Below are 25,218 nucleotides of genomic sequence, written 5' to 3' on the forward strand. Positions count from 1 at the left end.
CTTGAATTTAACATCCTCAGCCAGGTCTTGGTGGTCGCCGACTTCCCCTTGCTGTGGACCCAAACTCAAGTCTTTTTGCCAGGATGTTCTGGCCACAATATTGTACCAGAAGAAGCCAAAGTGGAAAGCTCATGGTCTGGCATATTCTGTTCTTCCTGCCAGCAGTTTGTGAACTTTCTTGATTTCTGGCTAATAATAATTACAGAGTGCCATCAGGGTATCTAGCAAAAACAGAAAAATCTCTGCACCAAAAGAGTTTACCTTTTAATACAGATTATGGGAACAACAAAGGGTGCAGTGAAAGTAGAGAGGAGTGGGTGGTAATTGTTAACAGATACTTGAACAAAAAGAGATAAACCCTCACTGAGTCTTGGATCATCTTTTCCTTGGATCCAAAAGATTCTCACGTTGAACGTCTGAGGGCAGCCTTTTAACCTTTCAAGGTTAGTTCTCAAAATCTTGCTCCTCAGTTTTAATGGAAGCACTAAAACACTGCAGAGGGATCTTCTGAGAAGCTAACACTGCTGCAGTATGCGGTGCAAGCCGATTCATCACAGTTCACCCATATATCACTTTTAATTACTGTGAGGTCCCTCGAGGCCTCTTTTGTGGCCTTTGGGGTCTTCGTGTCCCAGGCTATAGTTGGTCTTCAGTAGGTCTAGAGAGATCAGTTGTGGAGAAGGCACCCACCACTTTGGTTTCTTGTTTCCTTGGCTTATCCCTTCTTCAGCATCCATCCACTGTACGAACACTATCAGGAGGGTTTAAACAAACACCACCCCTGATATCATTAAGCCTGAGGCTGGGGGAGAAAATACAGTGGTGGATCTATCCAAGGTGAAGTTGTGGAGCTCAGATGGGTCACATTCTGCACAGGATCCATCCCAGCTAGAAGTCCTGTGCATCTTCTGTCCGAACAGGCAGATACCCGTTGGTTTGGTGATCAGGATCAGCTGGGCTCTCTTTTTCCAACTCCTCCTCATCTTCTTCCTCACCAGGCACAGATGATATTGCTGGAGCAGACCGGCTGTCTCGCAGAGCCAACCACTCTATCAACAGCTGCTGGACAAACATGATCGGGATGGGAAGGGCAGCCAAGACAATGAGGCTTATAAGAAGGCCCAGAGCCCAGGTTGGGTATTCCAGTTGCTGCTTAGCTGCCTGTGAAGAGACAATGGCAATCGAAATTAACGGAGCCATTTTGTGAGCCATGGAATATAGACTGGTGGTCCCAACACTGGTTGCTTATAGATTATGCTGTGTGAAATGGCTACATGTCTGCAGGACTAAGAAAACAATGAATTTGCTAATGACAACTTTCGCTGAACTATACTGTGTATTCAGCACCTTTAGCCTGAAATTTCCCAAGCCTTGTTTAAAACAGAGAACACTTGCAAGAATATGTGAAAAAGCTAAAAGGAGGCCGAAGTTCCTAAGGCCACCTCAGTGGCCCTAAAACAGCTTGTTTCATTCCAGTATGGCACATGTGATGTGCTTGAACCTCTCTGTGAAGTCAGCCTCTTCCTCCTCCCTCGCAGCCAGCATGGCAACCTAAGAAGCAGCAGCAACCCTGAAACAGCCAAACAGTTGGAGCAGAAGTGCCTGGCAAAGGGGCAACAAGGATGGGCTACACAGGGAATTCTTTGTCTTGACTCCATATTCCTTTGTTGGGGCAGGGTGTGGGAAGAGAAAAGATCCCTGTGCCGCAAGTCTAGTCTCTGTGCCCGGTAAACATAAAAACCCATGTTTTTAAAGGTTTGTTATTCAAGCCTTAGAAGGGCAGTGGCCTTTGCACTTTTTACCTTTGGAACCCTCTTTCTGATTTTACCCATGTTTAAAGAAACTCCTAAGTGTAAGCCAAGGGAACCCCAATACTTGGCGGCAAAGGATTCCTGAGCAGATTCACATGGGGCTGTGGCCTGTTAAGTTTCTCTGTAGCCTTCCTTGAACTGAGAAAGAGACCTAAACCGGACCTACTATGCTACTTCAGCGTCACGTTACAGGGGAAGATCAGCAATCGAGGCCAGACTGTCTTTCAGGAAAATCTTAACGGTTTTCCTCACTGAGGAACCAAGAAGTTTCTGAGGAGTTCTTCAGAAGAACAGTCTGTAATTCATTATGGCTCTTGCTTTTGAAAGCAAGGGATGGGGAAGTGGATTAGGCACTGCATCTGTGGCAGTCATTCATAGCCTATTCCAGAAACATTCTCCTTGATGTGCATTAGATCCTCCACACAATGGAAGAAGTGAAGATCTGTTGGATCAGTCGCAGCTAAGGCAAACCGGCTGTCATTGCTTGGCACTAATGGCTCTTCTTTCTCTGCCCTCGGACAACAAGACGACCTGCAGTCTTGAGGGGAAAGGAGTAAGGACTACATAGCCAAGCAACTGGCCACCCAAGTGACGAACCTGCTGAGGCAGCCCTGATACGACTGTTTTCCTTGGAGAACAGGGAGATGTACAGGCCAGAAAGGAGGTGGGGTTGGGATGGCATGAAAGGAGATGGGGAAAACAAACTGTGATCACTGAATGTGAACTGGAGCTTGGGTGGGATGCCACCCTCAGAGCAGGGCTGCGTGAGTGAGTGAGTGAGTGAGTGAGTGAGAGAGAGAGAGAGAGAGAGAGAGAGAGAGAGAGAGAGAGAGAGAGAGAGAGAGAGAGAGAGAGAGAGAGAGAGAGAGAGAGAGAGATCCTGTCATTGAACGGTACGTTATGTACAGTTCAACCTAGGAGATTTCTGAACAGCAGAAAATCAGTCAGATGAAGACAAATTTGGTACTAGGATCAAAACAAACTGTGGTGCTCCCCCCCCCCCCAAAAGAAACCACTTGTAGTATAATTTTATAAAGTTCTAACAATCACAGTGTGAGCTGCCTCACGTGCCAATTTAACAGCTGAAAGGCAGGAGTATGAATCTTCCAAATAAGTAAACAGCCCGTTCTCCTAATGTGATTGGTTGGAGCCATGAAAGGACAGGATTGGAGGGACGAGGCTTACCTCTTCCTTGTTCCAGGCCTGGTAGGTTGGGCGACTCAAACACATGCGCACCAGGCTTGCTAGCAGCAGGCACACAATCGACGCCAGGCTAACGTAGCGCCACATGTAGCTGTAGACACGCCAAGGCCGCCAGCCCAGCATATCTTCTATGTCGTTTAAGAACCTGGGGTCAGAAGGAAGGAGCAACATGCATGAAACTGCTGTACTGGGGCAGATCCGCCTCTCCTGCCTCACCTAGTGGGGTTGCTAGGGAAGGAAGTAGTTTTTCTTGGGCTTCACTCCGTGTCCTTTCTTTCCTCCTGGCTGGCCTCAGCTGCCTCTCTCTGGGCAACACCAGAGTTGACCGGGGAGTCCTTGTCCCTCTGGGGTGTGCAGGTTTATATATAAGGCCTATCCCCCTCCAGGCCTTGTGAGAATACCCAGTCTTGTTTGGCCCTTGTGGCCATGGTGACCACCCCAGTGTTCTATTGGCTTTGTCCCACATCCAGGGGCGGGACAGACACTGAGCCACCCTCCAGGGCCATGCAGCAACCAACCAATGACAATTTCTTGGCCTAAGGCAAGGACTTGCTGTCATCCAGCCGCAGTGGCCAGGGCCCCACCCTCCAACTGATTGGTGGAGAAGCTGATGCAGGCAGCCCAGAGACAAACAAGTAGGCAACCGCCAAACACTGCTTATACAGAGTCAGACCACTGGTTCATCTAGCTCAGTATTGCCTACTGTAACTAGCAGTGGTTCTCCTGGATTTCAGGTAGAGAAGGGTCTATTCTCAGCACCTCCTACCTTAAGTCCTTTAATAAGAGATGAATGGACCAAACCTGGTACTTTCTCCATGCAAAACAGATGCTTGACAGCTCAGCTACAGTCCCGCCCCCCCCCCCCCAAGTTATACAAGGTGAGACCACAGATTCACCTAGCTTACTACTGTCTGCTGTGATTGGCAGCATCTCTCCAGGGTCAAAAGCCCTATAACTTGAGATGAGATCTCATTTCATGGGAGATGCTGGGGATTGAACCTGGGACCTTCTACGTGCAAGGCAAGTGCTCTACCACTGAGCCAACAGGGCAAAGATGACCAAAGTAAAGACAAAGATGTCTGACAAACGCTAAGGCTACTGTGCAGACACCCCTACCTACCAAAACAGAATGGTCAAACTGGCAAATACTTAGGCACTGTTGAGAGGCAAAGTAGAAACGTACCTGTCGGCCCCATAGATCCAGGCCACGGCAAAAGCTTCACAAGCCACGACAATCAGGAGGGGCAAGGTGGCTGAGTAGTCATCAAACATGGCTACGAAGTAGCTGCCAGAGCGCTGAACGAAAAGCAGGCCCAGCAGGAATCCAACTACACAACACAACACTGCGGGGAGAGGAAGGGCAACGAGGCCCCATATCAGTGGCCAGATGGCAGAGATACCACCGCCAAGCAGAAATCCAAGGAATGTGGAAAGTGCATGCTGGGGTTCCAGCCTGCTTGGGAATGTCATCCTACCCTGGAAGTCCTTACCCCCTAAATCAATCTCTGTGCAAAGGCAGGTTGTGGTTATATAGTGGAGAGGAGACAGCCCTCTGCACCTGCGCAGAGGCACTCTTATTGGTCCATGGCTGAGCTTGAAAAACAGGTATTAGAGGCCAGCCCTGGCCAAAGTTGCCTCTAATTAAGGCCACTCCCCAGACCTGAAGCGCCCACCTCAGTCCTCCTGAACATTACACAGAAAGGGGAGGGGTCAAATTCTAGACTGGACCACTTTAAATTCAGGGAAGGGAGAGAAAAGAGGCACAGATCATGTTTGACTACTTTCCCACATTTAAAAAATCTCCCTGTCCCTGATATAGTAATTTATGACATGCCAGGAGTTTGTTTTACAAACGTGGTAGACCATTCAAAAATTAAATCCTCCCCACCTGCGGCTTCAAATAGTACAACCTGGAATTCTATCGCCTCTTTCAACATGAGGTGATGCTATACCACACAGGGTAGAATGAGGTGGTAGAATCCTGAGATGGTATAGTGGGCTGTACCGTTTAAGACTGCAGGAGAGGGGAGCTAGCTTTTAAATACTTCCCACGCATTTTAAAAAAACCCTCTCTTCCTGTATCTAAAAATTAACACATCAGAGAGAAAGATTCTAGCTCATTTTATTTGCAGGGAGTTTTTGTGCTTGGAAGTGCAAGACTCCCCCCAAAGTCTGAAATGGCACAATCCGTTCTAGCTACTCAGGACTACTTTGTTTGGCTCTCCTACAGGTAGAGATCAGGTGCTGTCTCTCACCCAGGGCGCTGCTCCCTGTAGACATACCCCATCCTTCCTAGGCTCTGTCATACCTGTGAAGAGGGTGCGCCGCCGGTGGAGGCTGTGGAAGTTGTCCAACAAAGGGGTTATGATCCCTTGCATGTTTCCGAGCATGGTGCTCAGGCCCAAGTTGAGCAGCATGAAGAAGAACAACACGGACCAGAATGGGGCTGTGGGAAACAGGGTCATGGCCTCGGTGAAAGCGATGAATGCCAGGCCTGTGCCTTCCACGCCCTGTGGAGAGAGGGGAGACAGAGAACCTGGGAATTATTCACTCACATTTATGTGCAACAAGTTTAATGTGAGGGGCTGCCCTATGGCACAGGCCCTTTCAGGTTTGTTGCACTCCTGGACAATAGCTGGAAGGCCCACAGACCTGTTATTGGTACAGAGTGAGGCCTATTAGTCCTGCCTTCTTCTTCAGCCTCACACCATCACCCTTGCTGGCCCTCAGTCGACCACAGGCAAAATAATCCTGAGTGTGGGAAGCAGGGGGGAGACATACATTTGTGTCCTGCAACATGCATTAAATCAAAGACAGACCTACATAACTTGAGGGCCATACTAGCTGTGGTACCAAATGCTCCCGTTTTGGACAGGTGCACTACTTGTCCCAGGCAGGTAGCAATGTTGGGAAGTTTACCAAGTCCCTGACAGGCCTCCATACCTATCTGGTGAACTGTGTTTGGATTGGTAGATCATGAATAATATAGGCTAGGCACCTGCCAATGGCCTCACTCTTTTGCCTCTGGGTGGGCCCTCCACAACATCACCTTGCACAATCACCTTGTTCATCTCGTCCTCGACACGACAGTCCTCGATCTTCAAGTTCTGCAACTGTGCCTTTGTTTCATTCAGGAGCCCCTGATACCAGGTGCTGTACTGGGCGACTGAGACATTACTGACAGGGAACAGCTCAGGGGGGAGGAGGTCAGTGGACTGCAGATGATACAGGCGTTCTAAGTTGCTAGAAAAACAACAAAACATTGCAAGCGGGCTGGTTAGAAGTCTTTCGTTCCTGCAGAAAAAAGTGGGGGTGGTTATGCCTACTCTCAAGTATTGGAGTTGGATCCCATGGTGTTATTCTGCTAACAGTAGCATCTTTCTCTGATGCAACAGGCTCTGAGCCCTTGGCCTTTGGTACATTTTGGATTGCTACTGAATGCAGCCATCTGATTTTTCTTTCAAGCCCAAGGACTCCCTGGCTTGTTCTTGTCACAAACCAAAATTCATGAGGTCAGAATGTAGCCAATGAAGTGCAATCCTAAACAGTTTCACTCTTCCTAAGCACATAGACTTCAAGTGGGTGCAAGTCTGCTGTTGGGACTGCACCGTTGATGTAGTTTACGATAATGAAAACTGTTATAATAATGTTCAAGCACGTCAGTGGGGTAACTTTAGGTTTAAATGTGCTATTCACAAATAAATAGATATTGTGTATGTGTGTGAGTCTCTTTACATGAGACATCTTACACTGGGATGCTCAAGCATAGGGAGATGCAATGTTAGCTGGGAAGTGTAGTTTAAAAAGACAGAGTCAAAGGCTCTGTCAATTTCACCTCTCTACACAGAGCTGGCAGAGATACTCCTCAGAGGGTTTGTTAATTTCAACTTTGCCTCCTAGAAGGCTATGTCAATTTCACTTCCCCTTCTGAGGAGAAGATGAAATTAATAAACCCTTTGAGGAGCAATCTCAGCCAGCTATGTGTAGAGAGGTGAAACTGACAGAGCCTTTGGCTCTGTGTTTTTTAACTACGCTTCCCAGCTAACATTGCATCTCCTTACACTTGAGCAGCCCCATGTAAGATATCTCGTGTAGAGAGACTCAGAGAGACTTATTATATGTGCTTCTCAGGAAGACGTCACAGCAGACTATGCACCACTGTGTGAAGGAAGGTTCAGGCCTGCTTGTGTGATCCCTCTCAATTAGTTACTTTCACTTCAAAACATTGTAGTTTGCTGTTATATCTAAACTCTCAAATTGTGTTTTAAGGCTGTCTTGCTAATCAGGACTCCAAATAGGGGAGGGGGGGTTGAATCTGGAATTTGGATTAATCACTTGTGTGGCAAGCATGCACTCGTCTGTGTAAGATGCCATCAAGTTGCAGCTGACATGGTGACTCCACAGGGTTTTGAAGGCAAGAGGTGGTTTGCCACTGCCTGCCTCTGTGCAGTGACCGTGCACTTCCTTGGTGGTCTCCCATCCAAGTATTAACTAGGGCTAACCCTGCTTAGCACCCAAGATCTGTCAAGATTGGGCTAGCCTGGAGTATCCAGATCAGGACATTTGCTGGTTTAAATATAATGAAAGTGGAAATAAGCAGTGTGTGCATGGGGAAGGAGGGGGATGCAGGATTGCCTGAGTAAGCCTGACGCTCTTTTGAGGCCCATTCATGTAGAGGAAAGTCAAATGAAATGGGGTGGAACTCAGCTGGGAAGCCACTAACCTTTTGACGCAAGTTTGTGCAAAGACGTTGGCACGGAAGCCCAGCACAGCAAACACAACCAGTGTGGCCAGCACTGAGGTGAAGAAGTTGATCATGGATACCACCAGCCCGTCAATGTGACAGTTGTTGTGTTGCGGGTTGTAGCTGGAGTAGGCTATGATGGTGCCAAAGCCCAGGCCCAGCGCGAAGAACACCTGGGTGGCTGCTTGTCGCCAGACTTGCATGTCGCCCAAGATGGACAGCTGGTGTGGGGGGGCAAAAGAAATGGGGAGCAGATGGTTATACAGGGAATCACCCACAGGGCCTGAGATGCAACTCGGGAAAGGGGAGCGATGCATGCTCCCCGCCCCCTTTTGAACTTCTTATTTTTAAATTGTAACATTTACAGAGGACTCTAGAGAAAAAGAGGATCAGGAGGTACTATTTTACAAATATGTGGATCTTTTGCCTTATTACAAAGATGGAACGTCAGACTTTAAAATTCGTGGGGAGGGCGGGATATAAATCAAATAAAAACCTTGACCTAACCAAGGTTTGCGTGTGGGCATAACATTGGGCATAACGTTGTGTTAAAATGGGAAGGGATGGAGGTTGGGCTCAGGAACATGGAGTCGGCCAGGGACCACAGTCTCTTTCACCTTGGGTGTGAACATGATCCTGATTCCGTCCATTGCTCCTTCTAGCAGCAACGCGCGCACAAGGAAGCACAAGAGAACCACGTAGGGGAACAACGAACTGAAGTACAGAACCTGTGGTAGGGGAGAAAATACAGACAAGTGCCAGGGCGTGATATTAGTGTTCAGAAGAATCATCAGTGCAAAATGTTCACTTTAGACTTTCAAGTTGTCTGTGGCTTCCTTTCTCAAATCCGTGTGATCTAGACTACTATGATTTAAAACTGGTCGCAGACATCGATCTTGAATAAAATCCCTTAGCCACAGCCATCCTGCCCCTCACTTGACTGTTTCTTCACCCCACAATGCTGTCCCAGAACCTGCTCAGTAAATAACTGGAGCCACAAGGTTAGAAATCACTACATTGCAAAAGATCTAATTGATGCTAAAGAGCTAGTGGATGAAACCACAAAGGGCTCAGTTTAATAGGTGAAGCTGGGGAACAGTTGCCTTTTAAGTTTTCTTTCCCGAGGTTATTCTAGACATAGTGTATCACTGCAGCAGAGGATGCAAATATTAAAAGGATCATTTTTAACTACAAGCATCCGCTTTGGTTAATGAATTCTCAATCTTTGTGTTTCTTTCAGTGCCACGAAGAAGCGCACCCATTTTGAGATTTTGTCAATATGCACGTTGATTGTCCTTGTCGTAATTAAGTAATCAGTTAAAAGTAGTCTGTAGCCAGCTGACAGCCATAATTATTACTGTTCCGCCAAAAGAGTCCCCATGTGTTAAGAGGTAAAGAAACAAAATTGGTTGTAGTGGTCAAGACCTTGCCCGATGATTTGATGCCTTTGATCATGGCAAGGCACACCAGGACCCAAGCAGCAAAGAGGCAGCCGGTAAGAGCTGGATCGAGGCCTCCACTCTCCCCGATGGAGCTGGTCACATTCAAGGCATTACGATACCAGAAGAAGGTGGTGGGAGAACTCTGGGAACACTCCATTTCTAAGAAGAGAATAAAGGGTCGCAGGAATTGTTGAGGAGCGCCTTTTTAAATAAAGGGAACAGGGTGACACCTGTGCAATTTTGGGTAGCTTTGATTGCTTAGTTGATTATATGCTTTATACCTTTGCATTGTTTATTTGATTTTGTAATTTGGTTTTGCTGCATTGCTATTTCACTTACTATACTGCTTTTACTACATTGTTTTAACTGCATAATCTGCCTTGAGTCTTACTGAGAGACTAGTAAGTAAATTAATACAAGAACAGGGACAGTGATGCAAGTCTCAGGGACAATCCATAGACAATCACATGCCCCATGCCCCTCCCTTTTTCACCCAGGGAAATCTGCAATGCAAATACACTCTTAAAGCACAGGCAGAAGAGACCTGAAACCCCTGTTCCCTCCCTCCTTTACTGACCTGTTTGGTTGGATGCTTCTGGGCAACTTTCCCAAGGCAAGGGAAGCTGAAAGGAATTGCCCAGGTAGTAAATACTCCATGCAATGATGACATTATAATACAGTGCAACAAAGGAACAAACCTACAGGGAAGGGAGAAAGAAAAATCAGTGCCTCCGTAGCCATGCTAGGCATCGAGGCAGCTGCCTCTGGGGAAGGGGCTGTTATGTCGACAGGATCCTAATCAGAGCCCCAAGCATGAGGTGGGGGCAGCTGCATGGCACAGAACTCTTTAACGTGCATGCATTGAGGATATTTGAGAGGAAATGATCTGCATCTTTTTACCCCAGAGGTCAACAATTCACTGGAGGGCCACATCAGTCTGAGGCCAGGGTTAAGGGGCTGCATTCCTCTCCCTCCAGTTTGTCTACTGAGTCAGGCCGTGCCCAGTGTTGCCTGCTCTGACCAGCAGCGCTCTCCAGAGACACAGGATGAGTTCTTTCACATCATCTACTATCTGATCCCTTTAACTGGAAGTGCCCGGGATTGAACTTGGAATGCTAAGGAGACGCTCTGCTCCTGAACCCTCCTCGTTTCTTACAGCTACCAGGACGCTGAGACTATTAAGTATGGGAAACCCACATAAACTAAAAAGAGGGAAAGAGCAAGGAAAAGACATCCCTTTTTGCTTTCTTTCCATGGGTTGGTTATGTCATGCAGGCTACCAGCTGCCGATCATCGCTTTATATGTTCGAGCACCACCACCAGACACTCACCACGCAGCTTGCAAAGCCGATGCCTGCTAGGCGGGGGTTGATGTGCTTCCAGACCCCAATGCTGCCCTGGCGGATTATCTGTCCGGCTGCTAGTTCCAGGAAGAAAAGGGGGATCCCAATGATGAAGAGGAGCAGGAAATACAACAGCAGGAAAGCTCCTGTGTGATGACAGGCAGAGACTCAGGAGCAAGCATCACAACAGACTCCCAGTCTCCCTCAATTCACCTACTCCTTTGAATCAGCAACAATTTAATGGTAAGGAGAGTCCTGCTACCACCTCTCCAAAATGCAGGATTGAAGACCACCAAAAGACTGAGTGCCACAGTCCCAAGTACTTCATATGAACGGACTGGACTGTATCACAAGGAACAGCATACACAGTATTACAAGGCAGGCTCACAAATAGTTGCTTCCTGGTCACCTATGGCGAATACAGATTCCTTCCAAGCAACTACAGATCTGCTAAAGGCACAGGAGTCCTGCTAGGCAAGAAGAACTTCCCCCAACCCCAAATACATCAAAATTTGCCTCCTACTTACCTCCTCCATTTTGGTGGCAGAGGTAGGGGAACCGCCACACATTGCCAAGTCCAACAGAAAAACCAACTTGGGCTAGGATATATTGGGCCTTTGATCCCCAGGCAGGCCGGGAAGAGGGTTCTTCCAGAAGCAAGTCCACATTGGAGTCATCCTGGTTTGTTGCTCCCAATTCTAGGTCTGCTTTGGATTTTTCCATCGAAGGAGGAGATGGCAACACACAGAAAAACTTCACGCAGCTGGGTCCTATTGCCCTTGCACATTCACACACTTACACACTACGTGACTCTGGTGTATGCACAAACTTCTTGCACAACTGCTGCTAGTACATGCTCATACGAACAGCTGAAAATGCTATCACACAAGCAAGCACATATACTTTTTGCGCACCAATAAATAATTAATTTACTATCCAAATGTGCACATTAATACATGTCATCTATCCTGCATAGTGACTCAGGTGCCATGTACTCAAGCACTCCACACTGACACTCACAGGTGCTGACATGTCCAGAATTATTCAGAGATTATGACGCACTTAAGCATGGACTATGCAGGTATACATTGGGATACTATTTACATGAGCAAAAAATCTCATTCATGGTTGCACACAGGCACACTGATAAGTCGCTAATGCAAACAGGGCTTCTCATTGATAGGCAAACAGCCCTCCCCGTGTCATATGCTCACATTCATTCACAGCCAACTGGGCAAATTTTTGATAAAGACCCTTAGATAAAAACAGTCACATGTGTAAATGCAAGCGTCCCATATGCTGAATGAAGTGTCTGCAGAGTGAAACACACACACACAGCCACGCTTGCTGACCCCTCTCCATGGCACGGAATAGGAATCTGGAAAGACAAGAAAGAAAAAATGAGTAAGCGTGTGTGAGAAACATATGCAGCTGCCCAATACAGAACCAGACCACTAGCAAGGGCTGGAGCAGAGCATTTACTTTGCATGCAGAAGGTACCAGATTGTATCTCTGCAATCTCCAGTAAAGAAAGGATTGGGCAACAGGAGATCGTGGAGAACTGCTGATCGTCAGAGCGGACAATCCCGACCTTGATAGACCAAGGGCCCAACTCAGTATAAGGCAGTTTCATTTGTCCATGAAGCTCAATATTGCATGCTCTGGCTGACTGCAGCTGTGCAGCAGAACCTTTCCCAAACACCTGTTTATCTTTTAAGCAGACATGACAGGAATTGAACTTGGGGCCTTCTGCGTGCAAAGCCAGTGCCCTACCACTGAGCCACTTCTCCTTCTCCATCCTGCAATACAGGTCATTGTGGCCTTTGTCATCAGCCAGAGATTCCACTGCCTCCCTTCTAGGAGGGCCATCATGGCAAGGGGAAGCCCAGATTGGACCCAGTCACTGGCCAGAGAACAAGCTCCCCTCCCCACTTGTGGTCATAGCTATCCAGGTAGGGTCAGTCTAGGCTCTGTTCACTGGCCAGGGAGCATAAGCACTGCTAGGAAGTTGACTGCATGAAGTTCCATTATACAGAGTCAGACCAAACTGATCCCTCCCAATCATGCTGATTTCTGGCTTTTCCAGTTTCCTCTTTTCCTTTAAATCTCCCATTTTTTATTCAGGCTCTGCACACCACGGCCTCACACACAGCTTTTTCATGCAGCTACAACTTAGCCTACCCACCCACCTATCCAGACACTGTATGCCAAGGTCCCCCCTCCTCTTTCTAATCCCCGGACTGTGCTTTCAATACCACCAATTTTATCATGAATTAAACACTGCCTCGCTAGAAATGTTGGCCGTTCACCATGCCAGGTCCATCCAATTACCAGCTGCAAAACTGCCCACCCAGAGAATCATTAGCCTCTTTTCTTCGTATCCATCTAGGAAGTCTCACAAATTTCCCTGCACCATGTAAAAGACTGGGGGGGGGGGGTAGGGGCGCTCACGTCAGTTTCAGATGCCAACTGTTCTGTCTGGCTTTGTGCTAGCAGTGAGCCTTTGTTCTCTGCTCTTGCTGTGTTTCAGTGGCATTGCCAAACTCTCATTATTAACAGACACTTAATGCCAAGCTGACCAAGAATGGCCAAGGTCAGAGATAAAGGGAAAGGACAGTTGCCAGAGCAGGGGGAAAGGAGAGTTCAGGAAAGGGACAGGGCTGGCACAACATAGTCTGCGCCCACCTAAAGGCAGTGCCAGGTTTCTCTCTGCAAAGGCTCTGAGGTCTGTTTATAAGATCTTATCCCATGGATATTAAGAAAGGCATTTTTATCTTTACAGCTGCAGGCTGTGCACACAACTGTTCTCTAAGCCTGCAAGATAAAAGTGGTGGCAAGATTGTGTATTTGAGTACTCTCTGTCACAAACAATATTCCACAGTCTGTTATTTTGCCCCTTTCACAAAGTTTTTTGGCTGGAGTCAAGCCCTGACGCAATTGATAACCCATTCACACATGCAGTTGAAGATTCAGCGCATACTCGCCTGCCACAGGGGCTTCTCGTGTGCCTGTCCAAATTCACCCAGGAGAGGAGGAGAGCTCTAGGAACGGTAGGTCTCCCTAAAACAAAGAAAGCATAAAAGAAATCTGAATTAAGAACAAAAGAAGGTGCTCTAGGTAGGTAGCCAGAATACAAATCTTTGAACTTTAGAAAGGTCGGATATGGTACAGAGGGATATGAGGGCTAGAGGCGTGAAGAACCTGATTCATCCGATAAGAGCATCCGGAAACGGGCAGCCTGGCTCCTCTAGTGCTTCTTGGTGTCCCTTTATGGCCTTTGCAGTTGCACAAGATGCAATTCAACAAACCCCATTCAACAAACTCAAAATAGTCCTTTGATGCAATAAATTCGAATGCCTTTTCTCACTCAAATGGGCCTCCTCCTTACCACTATGCTTGAATGGGAGCAGAGCGGGTGAACCAGTGTGTCAGATTAGGACGGAAGAGAGCCAAGTTCAAGCCCCCACGAAACCATAAAACTCACCTGGGCTGCATTCAGACCTCAAACATAACCACCACAATTCAGGGAAAATGTTCACAAATCTAGATGAGCTTGCAAGCGTGACATCTGGATGCGACTCTGGTGTTCTCGGGCCAGCCTATCTTAGCCTGACCTCACCTCATAGGGTTGTTGTAAGGTTACAGTAGATGAGAACTATCTATATAATAATAGTGAGCTTTTCTTTTTTTGCATCTGGTGGGGAGGGCTGTGGTTCTCGAGGGCTTGTGCTGCAGTGGAATTGGTTGGTCTTGGAGGTGCTGCTGGACTCTTTTTGTTTTTGCTACTACAGACTAACACGGCAAACTCCTTTGAACCTTTACACAAGCAAACTGATCTCCACATCAGAAGGAGCTATTTGCATCTCCATATCAAAGGAGTTGTTTGCATCTCCCTTCAAAGCTTATGCTACAATAAAATTGGTTAGTCTTAAAGGTGCTACTGGACTCTTTTTGATTTCGCTACTACACAGCTAACTCCTCTGGATCTTTTTTTTTGTGGAAATTTTTATTTAGTTTAAATAATTAACTAACAGTTAACATTACAACATTATAACAACATAGAACAAATTAACAAGCAAACATAGTTAGTGTATCTCACAAGTATTAGAATCTTAACAGACTGTTAATATTTAAGAGTAGTTATGTACTCTTTAAAGCTAAAATACCTTAACATTAATTTAGGGCAACCAAAAAAAGGATAAATGTTTAGGAGGATGTATATCATTGACAAGTAAAAATTAAAAAAATGGAAACCATTTAGATACAAAGTTAGTTTCTTTCGAACGAAGTTGTGATTGACTAATGATTTCTGCGATTTTTTCTTGGATATAGAAATCCCATAGTTTAATTAACCAATTTTCGATAGAGGGGATTTTAGGTGAATTCCAGTTGGATGCTAATAGTGACTTAGCGGCCATCAAAAGGTTGCAGATTAACTCCTTCCTTATTTTAGGAATGTCTACAGTCTCCCATTGGTTCAAAAAAATTAGTTTTGGATCAAAGGGGATAGAATATCCAGTGATATCTTTTATGTTTGTTAGAATTTCCTTCCAAAATTTCTCAACATATGGGCAAGCCCACATAGTGAGCTTTTCAAGAAAGGGCAGGAGGAAAATGTAGATGGGAGGGAGCCTTTTTCATAGCTTCAAACCATACCTACAGGCTGTTCAGTCCCTTAAAATGTCTTCAACAAGTAAGCTCAACTTGGGGAGCAGGGTGGGAACTTTACCCTTTTTACAGTACCCCAACAACTGACTCAACGGAACTGAAATCTCTGCTTGCTCCAAGTCAATCCCTTTCAGGTCTCAAAAAGCATCCCTTTGAGGCAATCCACCTAGTCACCTCATCTGCATCTCACCAATCCGTGGCATTTGTTTCAAGACATACTAAAGGTGAGCCAGGTTTTAGAACTACCTGTCCACTTCATTTCCCATCCTCAACATCTGCCTTCTTAGTTTTGTGCAATATCAGACTGTGCAATATTAAAACCCTTTGCCAAGATTACTTTGCCTCCTACAGGCTTTCCAAACAACTCCCTCCATTCATGATCAGACACATGGCAATTCTGTTACCAAACAACCATTGCTTCCTATTTTCCTCCTTCTGTGGGGAAAAAAACACAATTGCAACACCTGACTCTTGTGAAGCAGGCACACAAAGGTCCCTGTGGGCAGTTGTACGAAACCGTTACACCAGGCTAGTCTGAGCTTGAAGAAGGTTGCACAACTCCAACTTGTGCAGAGGTGGGCAAATTATGGCCCAGGGGCCACATCCATTCCAGGCCCCACTGGAGCTTTTCATCCAGCCCTCAAGATGTTGAACTAGTTGGGAGCACCAGCATCAATGCCACATCAGCTAGCAGTCCAACGTGCTCAAAAAACCTGTTAAGCTCCTTGAAGGCCGAGTGCTACAAAGGGCCATTAAGAAGAGTGGAGCCGGTCGCATCTTGATCGCTGCCTGCTTTGGCTCTGTAAACAGGAAGAGCTGGCATCCAACAGAATCCCCAAATGCAAGCAGAGACCCAGATGTTGTGGCTAGACTGAAAAATTTGCCCACCCCTGAGCTGGCATCTTCTCAAGGCACAAGCAAGAATCTAATGCCCTGAAGAAGAAATATGCAGCAATGGCCCATGTTTGAACAACTGGGCTTGGCTGCTGGCATTGTGACTCTGTTTGCCGTGCAACTACGATTCAAGCCCAAACGACATACAGTGTGGTGGAACTGCAGCTGGGGGGGGGCAGTGACAAAGCGCGTGCTGTGCAACACAGAAAGGCCTTGGCTCAGTTCTCGACATGTCCTTTGAAAAAGGGCTCAATTCACAGGTGGGAAAAGCCTTTCACTGCCCACTGCCCTGGAGACCGAACTGCAGTCATGCAAAACCAGGGCCGATTCCAGACGACTAACCTTAAATCGCTCCATGCCGCCCTCTTCCGGATCGCGACGGGGAAAATGCGAAATATCGCGTTTCCTCGCGCGAGTTTTGCGCGACGACGCGCAAAACTCGCGCGAGGAAACGCGATATTTCGCATTTTCCCCGTCGCGATCCGGAAGAGGGCGGCATGGAGCGATTTAAGGTTAGTCGTCTGGAATCGGCCCAGATGTCTCCAACCTACGGCTGTAAAACCAAATGTGGCTTAGAACAGAATCAAGTCCATCAAGAAGATGAAACCTTTACATTAAGGTATATTTACATTAAGAGGGAGGTGGGATGCTTGAATAACCAGTAAGTTAAGGGAATGGCAGGCAAAGATTTTTATGGAACTGAATGGCTGCTTGGAGATGCTTGACAGGAAGAGAATTGAATGACAGAGGTGAACAGCTGCTAGAAATTCAAGTGCAACCATGATCAGATTCACACCAGTGCACCAGGGCCGGATCTAGGGTTGCCGGTGCCCAGGGCAACCTTAGTCTGGCTCCTCGCACGCGTGTGCTTCCGGCGCTGCATGATGACATCACTTCCATGATGTCATCACGCGAGGAGGAGCGTGCCACCTGCACGGCTCGCTGGCTGCCTTGGTGTGCCACGGAGTTGGCGGGCGTGGGTGGCCTCCCAGCCCCCCGCACTGCCTTTCACCTGCCCCGCAGGACAGGGTGCACGCAGCAAGCTAGCCACCCCCTGTCCTGTGGGGCAGGCAAATGGTGCGGGCGGCCTCCCAGCACCCCGCGCTGCCACCTGCATGCTCCTGGCGGCTGGCAGCTGCGCCCGGTGCCCCCTCATTGGCGGCGCCGGGGCAGACTACCCCCCTGCCCCCGTCGATCCAGCCCTGCAGTGCACTGAAACTACTGCACAGGGTTCTGCTGTATGCACTTATTCTCGCCCATGAGACTGCATATGTGCCACTGCCTAACACAAGACTAACAACCAGCGTTTGGGCTCAGAAGTTTTATGGACTACTCATGAACATTTTAATGGTCAGTAATGTTGACATGTATTATTTCAGTGATGCAAATGTCCTCTCTTATACTGGCTCTTTGTTGATCTCTTGTCTTGAACTTAGACATAGCTTGGCTCTTTAATTATAAAAGGCTGCAGAATCCTGGACCAGGCAATGCCAAGACAGACAGACTACAAGTCTGACCCAGTGTAAGGTGGATTCATAGATCGTGATATAATTTGCCACTTCTCAGTGGCCTGGCTAGAACCTCACTCTTTTCACAGGAGGCCTGGAACCCCAAACTTCTCTGCTTACATCCCCCCACCACTGTTGCCTCACACTTCCCTCTCACAGGTTCCTCAGCCAAATTTCAAACACTGCCATTCTGTCCCAGACCTTAAGCATTACTTTACAATGTGACCTCCAGGCCTGGCACAGGAGCTGCTTCATACAAAAGCGACCTTGAAGTTCTGCTTAAAGAGGAAGCTGCAGAAATGTGCAATACAACCACAAGATGCCTCGGGCTTGCTGATTAGGGAACCATCCGATCTTACCAATCTACCCCTCCAGGCTCTTCAAAACTCATTTTCTGGATTTGGCGCCTTCGTTCTGATCAGTTTCACTTTCACTCATGTTTCCTCAGTGGCAATTAAGACTACCAATTCCCTGCTTACAGTAAAGTTCCAACGAACTATGTGAGAACTTTCATCTTTGTGCATGTGTGGCAACTTGCATATTGTAGCCCAAGAATCAAACTTGCTGAATCCAAGGGGAGCACTTTGCAACCCAGTTCAACTCTTTTGCCAGTTCATCATCAGTTTATCCTACTCTATAAAGGGCCTAAGTACTCAATCGTTTTTTCCATGTTTCTATGTGATCTGTGTGCGCTTGAGGGTTCTGCACTGAGAATTCAGTTCCCAGGTGCATGAGACCCAATTTGAATAATGACCATGGTGCCCAAGGAGAAAGGGCTTCAGACTTCTCCCCCAAATGGTCTGGGGGGTGATGACTGCTGTTTGCCCCATTTCTCCCACTACCTGCTGTCTAACAGCTTTTACCTAGAGATGTTAAGTATTGAAGCCAGGATCTTTTACAAGCAAAACAGGGCTTAACTAGAGCAGGGGTCTATCATATCTCCTCCTACGAACAGGTCCTTACACTCCTGGTTTGAATGGCCAGTGCTAATCCAGGGGATGAATTTTTTTTTTGCTAATCTAACTCTATATAAAGATATTTTTAATGTTTTGTTTTTAAAGTGCTGTAGGTGCTCAAACAGTGCAAAGATTTTTTTAAGAGTGAATCTAATTAGAGTGAATCAGTGTCTCAAGTTATATAGCGTTTTTGTATATCCAGAGGTGCTTGTATGATAAAGGTGATACATTGTTACCAACAATAATTATATTTCCTCCTAGGATCTATATTGTGGATATATATTTTTGTATAAGATATTTATTGGCTTTTTGTATTGTATTTTTGCATGTATTTAAAAATCTTTGCACTGTTTGAGCACATACAGCACTTTAAAAACAAAACATTAAAATATCTTTATATGAGTTAGATTAGCAAAAAAAATTTTCTTCCCCTGGCAGGTGTGTTTTTTTACTTTTGCTTAGTCTATTTCTGGGGGAGCCCCTCATTTTGTTTTGATAGTTCTGATGTAACAGCAAGTTATGGTTTATGCAAAAAACAAAAAAGGAAATAATTAGTTGAACCTGGGCACACAAGGGATGGGTGGGTAAAGCACACAAGCCCAGTGCTCCATCAGGCAACACCTAACCATTACATGTGAGCCAACCGAGTGTGTGTACCATGTGAACTGAGAGTGTTCCCTGTAATGAGCAAGAAACCTGACTTTTTGAGTAGAAGGAAAAAGGAGACAATCCACATTCCTGCAATGTGGTGCACATGTGCTCAAAATACAGTGCATCCTTCACACACACATCACAAGGTACATATTATGCACCCATTAACTCTGCAGCATGGAACATGGCCATTGTCAAAGTAGTTAGGACACCAAACCTGAAGGTATCCACCAAGCTACATTCTACACCTTTAAATTTGAAGGACAGATGAACAACGGGACTGAAATGTAGCTGGCAGAACTTCAGTAGCAAATACAGGCCTCCAAGCAGAGGCATGATTTAAAATGTGCACCAGTTTTAGGGTATAAAAATCAATTATACTCGGGGGGCTGCCCCACAGACTATATTTCTTAGCTATATTTGCATTCTGTATGCTAAAAATGTAATGTTCCAAAGTATAAGTACAAAATGGCTGCATACTGCAAGAAATTCCTGTGACGTACCCGTATAGAAAAATTTGCTGTGACGTACCTGTGTGGAAAAATACTGTATGGGAAATAAGGCATATCCTCCCAGCTGTTACCATCACACTCCAACTCAGGGGCCCTTAGGCAAGTTCTCTTTTGCACTGTGAAAATACCCTTCCTATCCTCAATTCCCACCTTCTCCTACTCCCTACAAACTGGAGCTACCCCACCCTAAACCACACACCACAATAGTACAGATGTTTAAACACTGGTGCAATGTGAGAATGATGTGTCTGCTCTCACGCACAGTCTCTCCCACTTCCACGTAAGCAAAAAACATAGGAACAGTTCAGAGGTAATGGTCTATCATTACATAAATGAGCAAGTATGGGGGGGGATCCTCAATGTCATACGCTCCTCCCCTGGTGCAACACAGCCAGTTACAGCCCAATTTCAACATGAAACTGGCAAAGCACACTTTTCCCTGTGCAACTTTGCACAAGCTCATCTCCTTGTTTAAACTGTGCTGCCACCTGTGCAAGCAGCTACATGTACTTGGGAGATCCACAGGTATTCTGCTAGCTAAACACAGCATAGCTGCACAGCACAGGTTGTAGCACAGTTCAAATGAGACCATGCAAGAGCTGACCAGGGAGCATTTCAATGCCCTCGCATTTAAATCAGGCGCAGTGCATGATTTTGCCAGTGCAGTAAACCACAGTTTGGCATTACATCTGAACTGCCAAACAGCACTTTGCGTTTTCTCTGGAGGCCAGGATTCCAAACCCGGGACTGACCCACATCTGGGAAACCTGACTTGCAAAGAACTATTGTTGTATTCTTACAAATATTCAAACTGGATTTTCCTGTGCGGACAAGACAACCTAGTTGTGTACGATCACTATCACACATGATGGTGCAATATCAAACACCATATGGATGCATCATAATGCTAAATGAGTGACTGACACGACAGTAGAAACGCCTAATCAGATTGTGGAGCACAAGGGGGGAGATTAACATGCTTCATAGAATGGCAAACCAAGCCACAGAAAAGTCTCTGAAAACAAGGAATCACCAAGCAGTCAAATGCTGAGGTGGTTGAATGTATTTCTTGTTATTTAACAAATGACATGCTGCCTCTTCAAAGCAATGCAAAAAACAAACCATTAAAAACCAAACCAATAAAAACTTAGAGCATAAAACACAAATAAAAACTCAAAGCATACAACATGCACTGACTGTAACAATTCAGACTACGGGTGAAGAGGCGTGTTTTTCGATGTGCTCCACATAACTCCATGCAAGTATTAAAACAGCACCTCAGGGTAAGCAACTACATCAGGGAGAAAGGAGGCTGGCTTAGAAGCTATCTCCTAGGTGAGCTCATTTTCTGCTTGCAGTGTTTTTTTCACATAGGGAAAGCATTAAAAAACAGTATTATTCACCTGCTGTCCAAAAAGGTACATTTCACTCTACCACTCCGGATTCTATTCTGTCCTTTAGATGCCTGCTTAGATCAGGAACATATGCTTACAGAGTCTGGGCACAAATCGACCACACACAAGCCCAGTGTGGTGTAGTGGTTAAAGAGCCAGACTAGGCTCTGGGAGAACCAGGTTTGAATCCCCACTCTGCCAGGGAAGCTTGGGGGATGACCTTGGGCCAGACACACATACACACACACACTCAGCCTAGCCTACCTTCCAGGGTTGCTGTGAAGATAAAATAGAGGAAAGAAGAATGATATAAGCCACCTTGGGTCCCCATTGGAGAGAAAGGTGGGATATAAATACAATAAATTAAGTTCTACAACCATGCCTCCTGTTCACACACACCCAGCCATAAATACTCCAATTTCACACAGAGATTAACTTGTAAACAAACAGGTGCCAGGTTTCCACCCTTTCGGGAAGGCACTGCTGGAACTGAGAGGCCCTATCCTGCAGCCCCCCTACCTGTGTGGCACCTAACCTTGATCACATATTGAGCCCTTTGGACACGCTCTGGGGCGCTCACACCTTTTTTTAACCATTTATTTTCCAATTCTGCTTAACATAGGTACAAAATAGAGAAAGAAAAAACCAAAAGGGGAAAGATCTAAAATCCACCGTGCCTTTGTTATGACAAGAGCCAGCGTCTCATGAACAGCTGTCAGGATTGGATCCCAGCCCATATTAAACACTCGCACTCTTCCTCCGCCCGGCTTCCCATCGGATCCCTGATCTCCACTTCCATCTGCAGAGGGTTAGTTTTACCCTGGCATGGCTCCTATTTATTTCCGTTCATGGCACGGATCCGGTCTCTTTCCTGCTGAAAAAGGCGAAAGCACGCCTGTCCCCGCTTGGAGATGGGGCAGCTGCTCCAGGTAAGGGAGGAGACGGGAGCGGGCAGGACAACCTGGCCCGGTCCCGCTCCAAACCGGGGCCCCTCTGCGCCCAGCCACCGTTACGCGTCTTCCTATCCCAGCCAGAGCAGGGCAGACCTTCCCCGGCGCGCTGCCTTGTACGTCCCCCTTTCGATTCCCACCTGGGGCTCCTCCTCCACCCCTTCGCTCTCCCCACCTGCCATTTCTGCGCCCCAAGCCGCCCTACCTGCTGTCAGCGCTCGCCTCGTGCGCACTCCGCTTCTCCCAGCCACGTTGCATCAGCCACGGGCTGTTAGGGGGCGGTGCCGGAGGAGGGTTCGAGCCCAGCTCGCATCTCCGCCCACCGTGGGGGTTTCCGGGCCAGAACCGCGCTCTAACGGAGTGAACGTTGCTCAAGCCGCCTCGAAACCAAGCGGCAAGAAAAATTAGCCCCCAAATGACTTGAAAAAAATCATCATTTATTTAGCTTTTGGTACTTGGCTCCATATGGAAGTTGCTATCCCCTCACCTTGTTTGTACTTACGTTTTGATTGTGGAAATTCAATATTGAGGGGCCCTGACCTGGATAGCCTGGACGAGCCAGATCTCAGAAGCAGCTAAGCAGGGTCGGAGTTGGTTAGTAATTGGATGGGAGACCTCCAGCGGAGACCAGGGTTGAGTGGCTAGGCAATGACAAACCACCTCTGTTAGTCTTTCCATGAAACCCCGTCAGGGGTCGCCATAAATCAGCTATGACTTGAGGGCACTTTCCACCACCATACATTGAAGGGAGCTCCTACTTGTGGGGAAATCAAAAAGAGTCCAGTAGCACCTTTAAGACTAACCAATTTTATTGTAGCATAAGCTTTCGAGAATCACAGTTCTCTGACTCTTTGATTTCGCTACTACAGACTAACACGGCTAACTCCTCTGGACCTACTTGTGGGGAATACTTGTGTGCAAAAATATTGCAGGCAAAATATTGTTATTGCTATTATTTATTTACTAGATTTCCAGGGTGTGCTCTGGGGTTGCATGATTAGTTAGCATGCCAGTCTTGTTTATTACCAGAATTAACCAGAAAAATCACTCCCACAATTAAGAACAGTTATGCTAACAAGTTATGCAACACTGCCCGCCCGCCCCCCAGCATACCCTGGAGATGTAATTGGTCTTTAAGGTGCTACTGGAACCAAATTTTGCTCTTTCACTGCAGACCAACGCAGCTACCCACCTCAATTTCTTTATTGTTCGCCTCTCTCACCAAGACTCAAGGCGCAGTGTGAGTCAATACAGTTGATTTCAAAGACATTTCAATAAACAATATAATAGGGTACCTAAATGCCAATTTGCAAATATTTAAAAGAAGCAGGAATCCAATACAGAGTTAAAGAAATGCTGAAACAGCATAAGCAATTCTAAGACTGACATACTAAACAACATAGAAACTACTAGGATGGAGGAAAGAGAAGAGTGTAGTGACTTTATGTTGCCAATATAGGAGCCTTTCTCTTCTGCGTTATTTGCTTGTTGTTACATCCCCCTCCTTCATATTATCCTTACAACAACTCTCTGAGGATGTACACATGCAACTGTGTTATACTGAGTCAGGCTACTGGGTCTATCAAGGTCAGCACTGTCTGCTGTGACTGGTGGTGGCTCTCCATGGTCTCGAGGTCTTTCACATGACTTACTTAAAGTGTAGTCAAGTTGCAACCAACTTATGGCAACTCCATAAGGTTTTCAAGGCAAGAGATGTTCAGAGGTGGTTTGCCATTGCCGCCTTCTGTGTAGCAGCCCCGGACCTCCTTGGTGGTCTCCCATCCAAGTACTGATCAGGGATGATCCTGCTTAGTTTCTGAAATCTGTCAACATCACCTGCTACCCAAATCTTTTAAAACTGGGTATCTTGGGGATTGAACCCAGGACCTTCTATTTGCAAAGCACTGCAATGGCCTGAGTGTTCAGGAGAACCTATGCGTTTTGCATTCCAGTAGGGTTCTCTGCTGATGTTTGGTTGAATATGCAGTCTTTGGACGCTGAGCAATATAAGTCACTCCACTCTTGTCTATATGCTGTATATGTTGAACTTCTGCATAGTCCTGGTTTAATTCAGTTCAGGCCTAAGCAAAGTTTATACCACTGAAGTTTATACCACTGAAGTCCACTGAAGTTTAGCTTAGAAGGTTGCAGTGTAAGTGTGTGTGTGTGTGTGTGTGTGTGTGTGTGTGTGTGTGTATGTTTTTGTATATGCATTGACGGCTTGTGTCCTAGAAAATCCTTGACACATTTATCATAAAAGATCACATCTTCTGTGACCCACAAGCATTTAGAGGTGCTGTGTCTTTTTTATTTTATTTTTCTTCTGTGGAGGTCTAATTGCATAATTTTACACTCTAACCTCACATATGTGTGGTTTGGTATTCTTTGGGGTTAGTTACACCATTCACACAACTTTTAGCATTTCCAATGAATGGCTAGGTTTCTGCAGGCTCATATAAGGAGAGAAATTAAAACAGAGGAGCAGCATAGCTCAGAACCTTCACACTCCCTCTGTAAATATTTGCTAGACTGTTTGGGTTGAGTATTTTTGTAATTGACTTCATCCACATGCCCTACTGTCTCTTTTCCACAGCACTTATGACACTGTTTCTTTGTGCTCCTCTTGCAAATTAATTTCCCCTCCTGAGCAAATCTGTTCTCTGTCCCAGCACTGAGGTAGAAAAGCATTTGGCTGTAAAATTTAAGTAAATAGTCCTACGACTGAGGCTGTGTTAAGTTTAAAATCCAGTGATTCTCTTCCTCTCAGATGGATCCAATGTCTCCCTTCCTTTAACAATCAGGGGTCCTCAACTTTTATTATTCTGTTGGTCGCTTCTGGATTCATGAAAGCAGGTAGTGGGCACCATCACAAAATGGCTGCCATGGTGGGCACAGCTAACCACAAAATGGCTACTATGGGGACTGGAGCCAGTCATAAAACATGGAGAAGTTTGAAGTGTTCCTCTATGATGGAGGCAACTGTTTCTGAATGGGTGCTTCTTGCAGACAAAGGTGATGCCTCCTGGGCTCTTCATAAGGAAGCCAAGGCTGGCCCTTTGCTTTGGGACACAGAGGCTTTGGCAAAGGCGGGAGTGGGCATTAGGAAAGAAAGCAGTAGGCATCATGGCACCCATGAGATGGG

The 25,218-nt window shown here is 46.4% G+C and overlaps 1 protein-coding gene across 1 annotated transcript; it reads right to left on the reverse strand.

Annotated features, from left to right (window-relative positions):
* Positions 1-251: 251 nt before the first annotated feature.
* SLC6A16 (solute carrier family 6 member 16) lies at positions 252-11,916 on the reverse strand. Its single transcript, XM_054992912.1, has 11 exons — positions 11,071-11,916; positions 10,532-10,689; positions 9,778-9,898; positions 9,184-9,359; positions 8,376-8,486; positions 7,738-7,979; positions 6,077-6,257; positions 5,323-5,524; positions 4,198-4,357; positions 2,997-3,159; positions 252-1,161 (listed from the first exon to the last, which is right to left on the reverse strand). The coding sequence occupies exons 1-11, from the start codon at positions 11,264-11,266 to the stop codon at positions 889-891; spliced, it is 1,983 nt and encodes a 660-aa protein (XP_054848887.1). The 5' UTR covers positions 11,267-11,916; the 3' UTR covers positions 252-888.
* Between the last annotated feature and the right edge of the window lie 13,302 nt (positions 11,917-25,218).

Source organism: Eublepharis macularius, chromosome 12 (genome assembly GCF_028583425.1).
Source record: "Eublepharis macularius isolate TG4126 chromosome 12, MPM_Emac_v1.0, whole genome shotgun sequence".
Lineage (NCBI taxonomy): Eukaryota > Metazoa > Chordata > Lepidosauria > Squamata > Eublepharidae > Eublepharis > Eublepharis macularius.

Excerpts from the sequence above, each read along its gene's own strand:
- SLC6A16 (XM_054992912.1), bottom strand. The coding sequence starts at position 11,266 with ATGGAAAAATCCAAAGCAGACCTAGAATTGGGAGCAACAAACCAGGAT. Across the intron at positions 5,525-6,076 it reads TCGAGGACGAGATGAACAAG|GGCGTGGAAGGCACAGGCCT; the intron begins GTGATTGTGCAA and ends CTCTCTCCACAG. Across the intron at positions 3,160-4,197 it reads TGGATCTATGGGGCCGACAG|GTTCTTAAACGACATAGAAG; the intron begins GTACGTTTCTAC and ends TTCTGACCCCAG.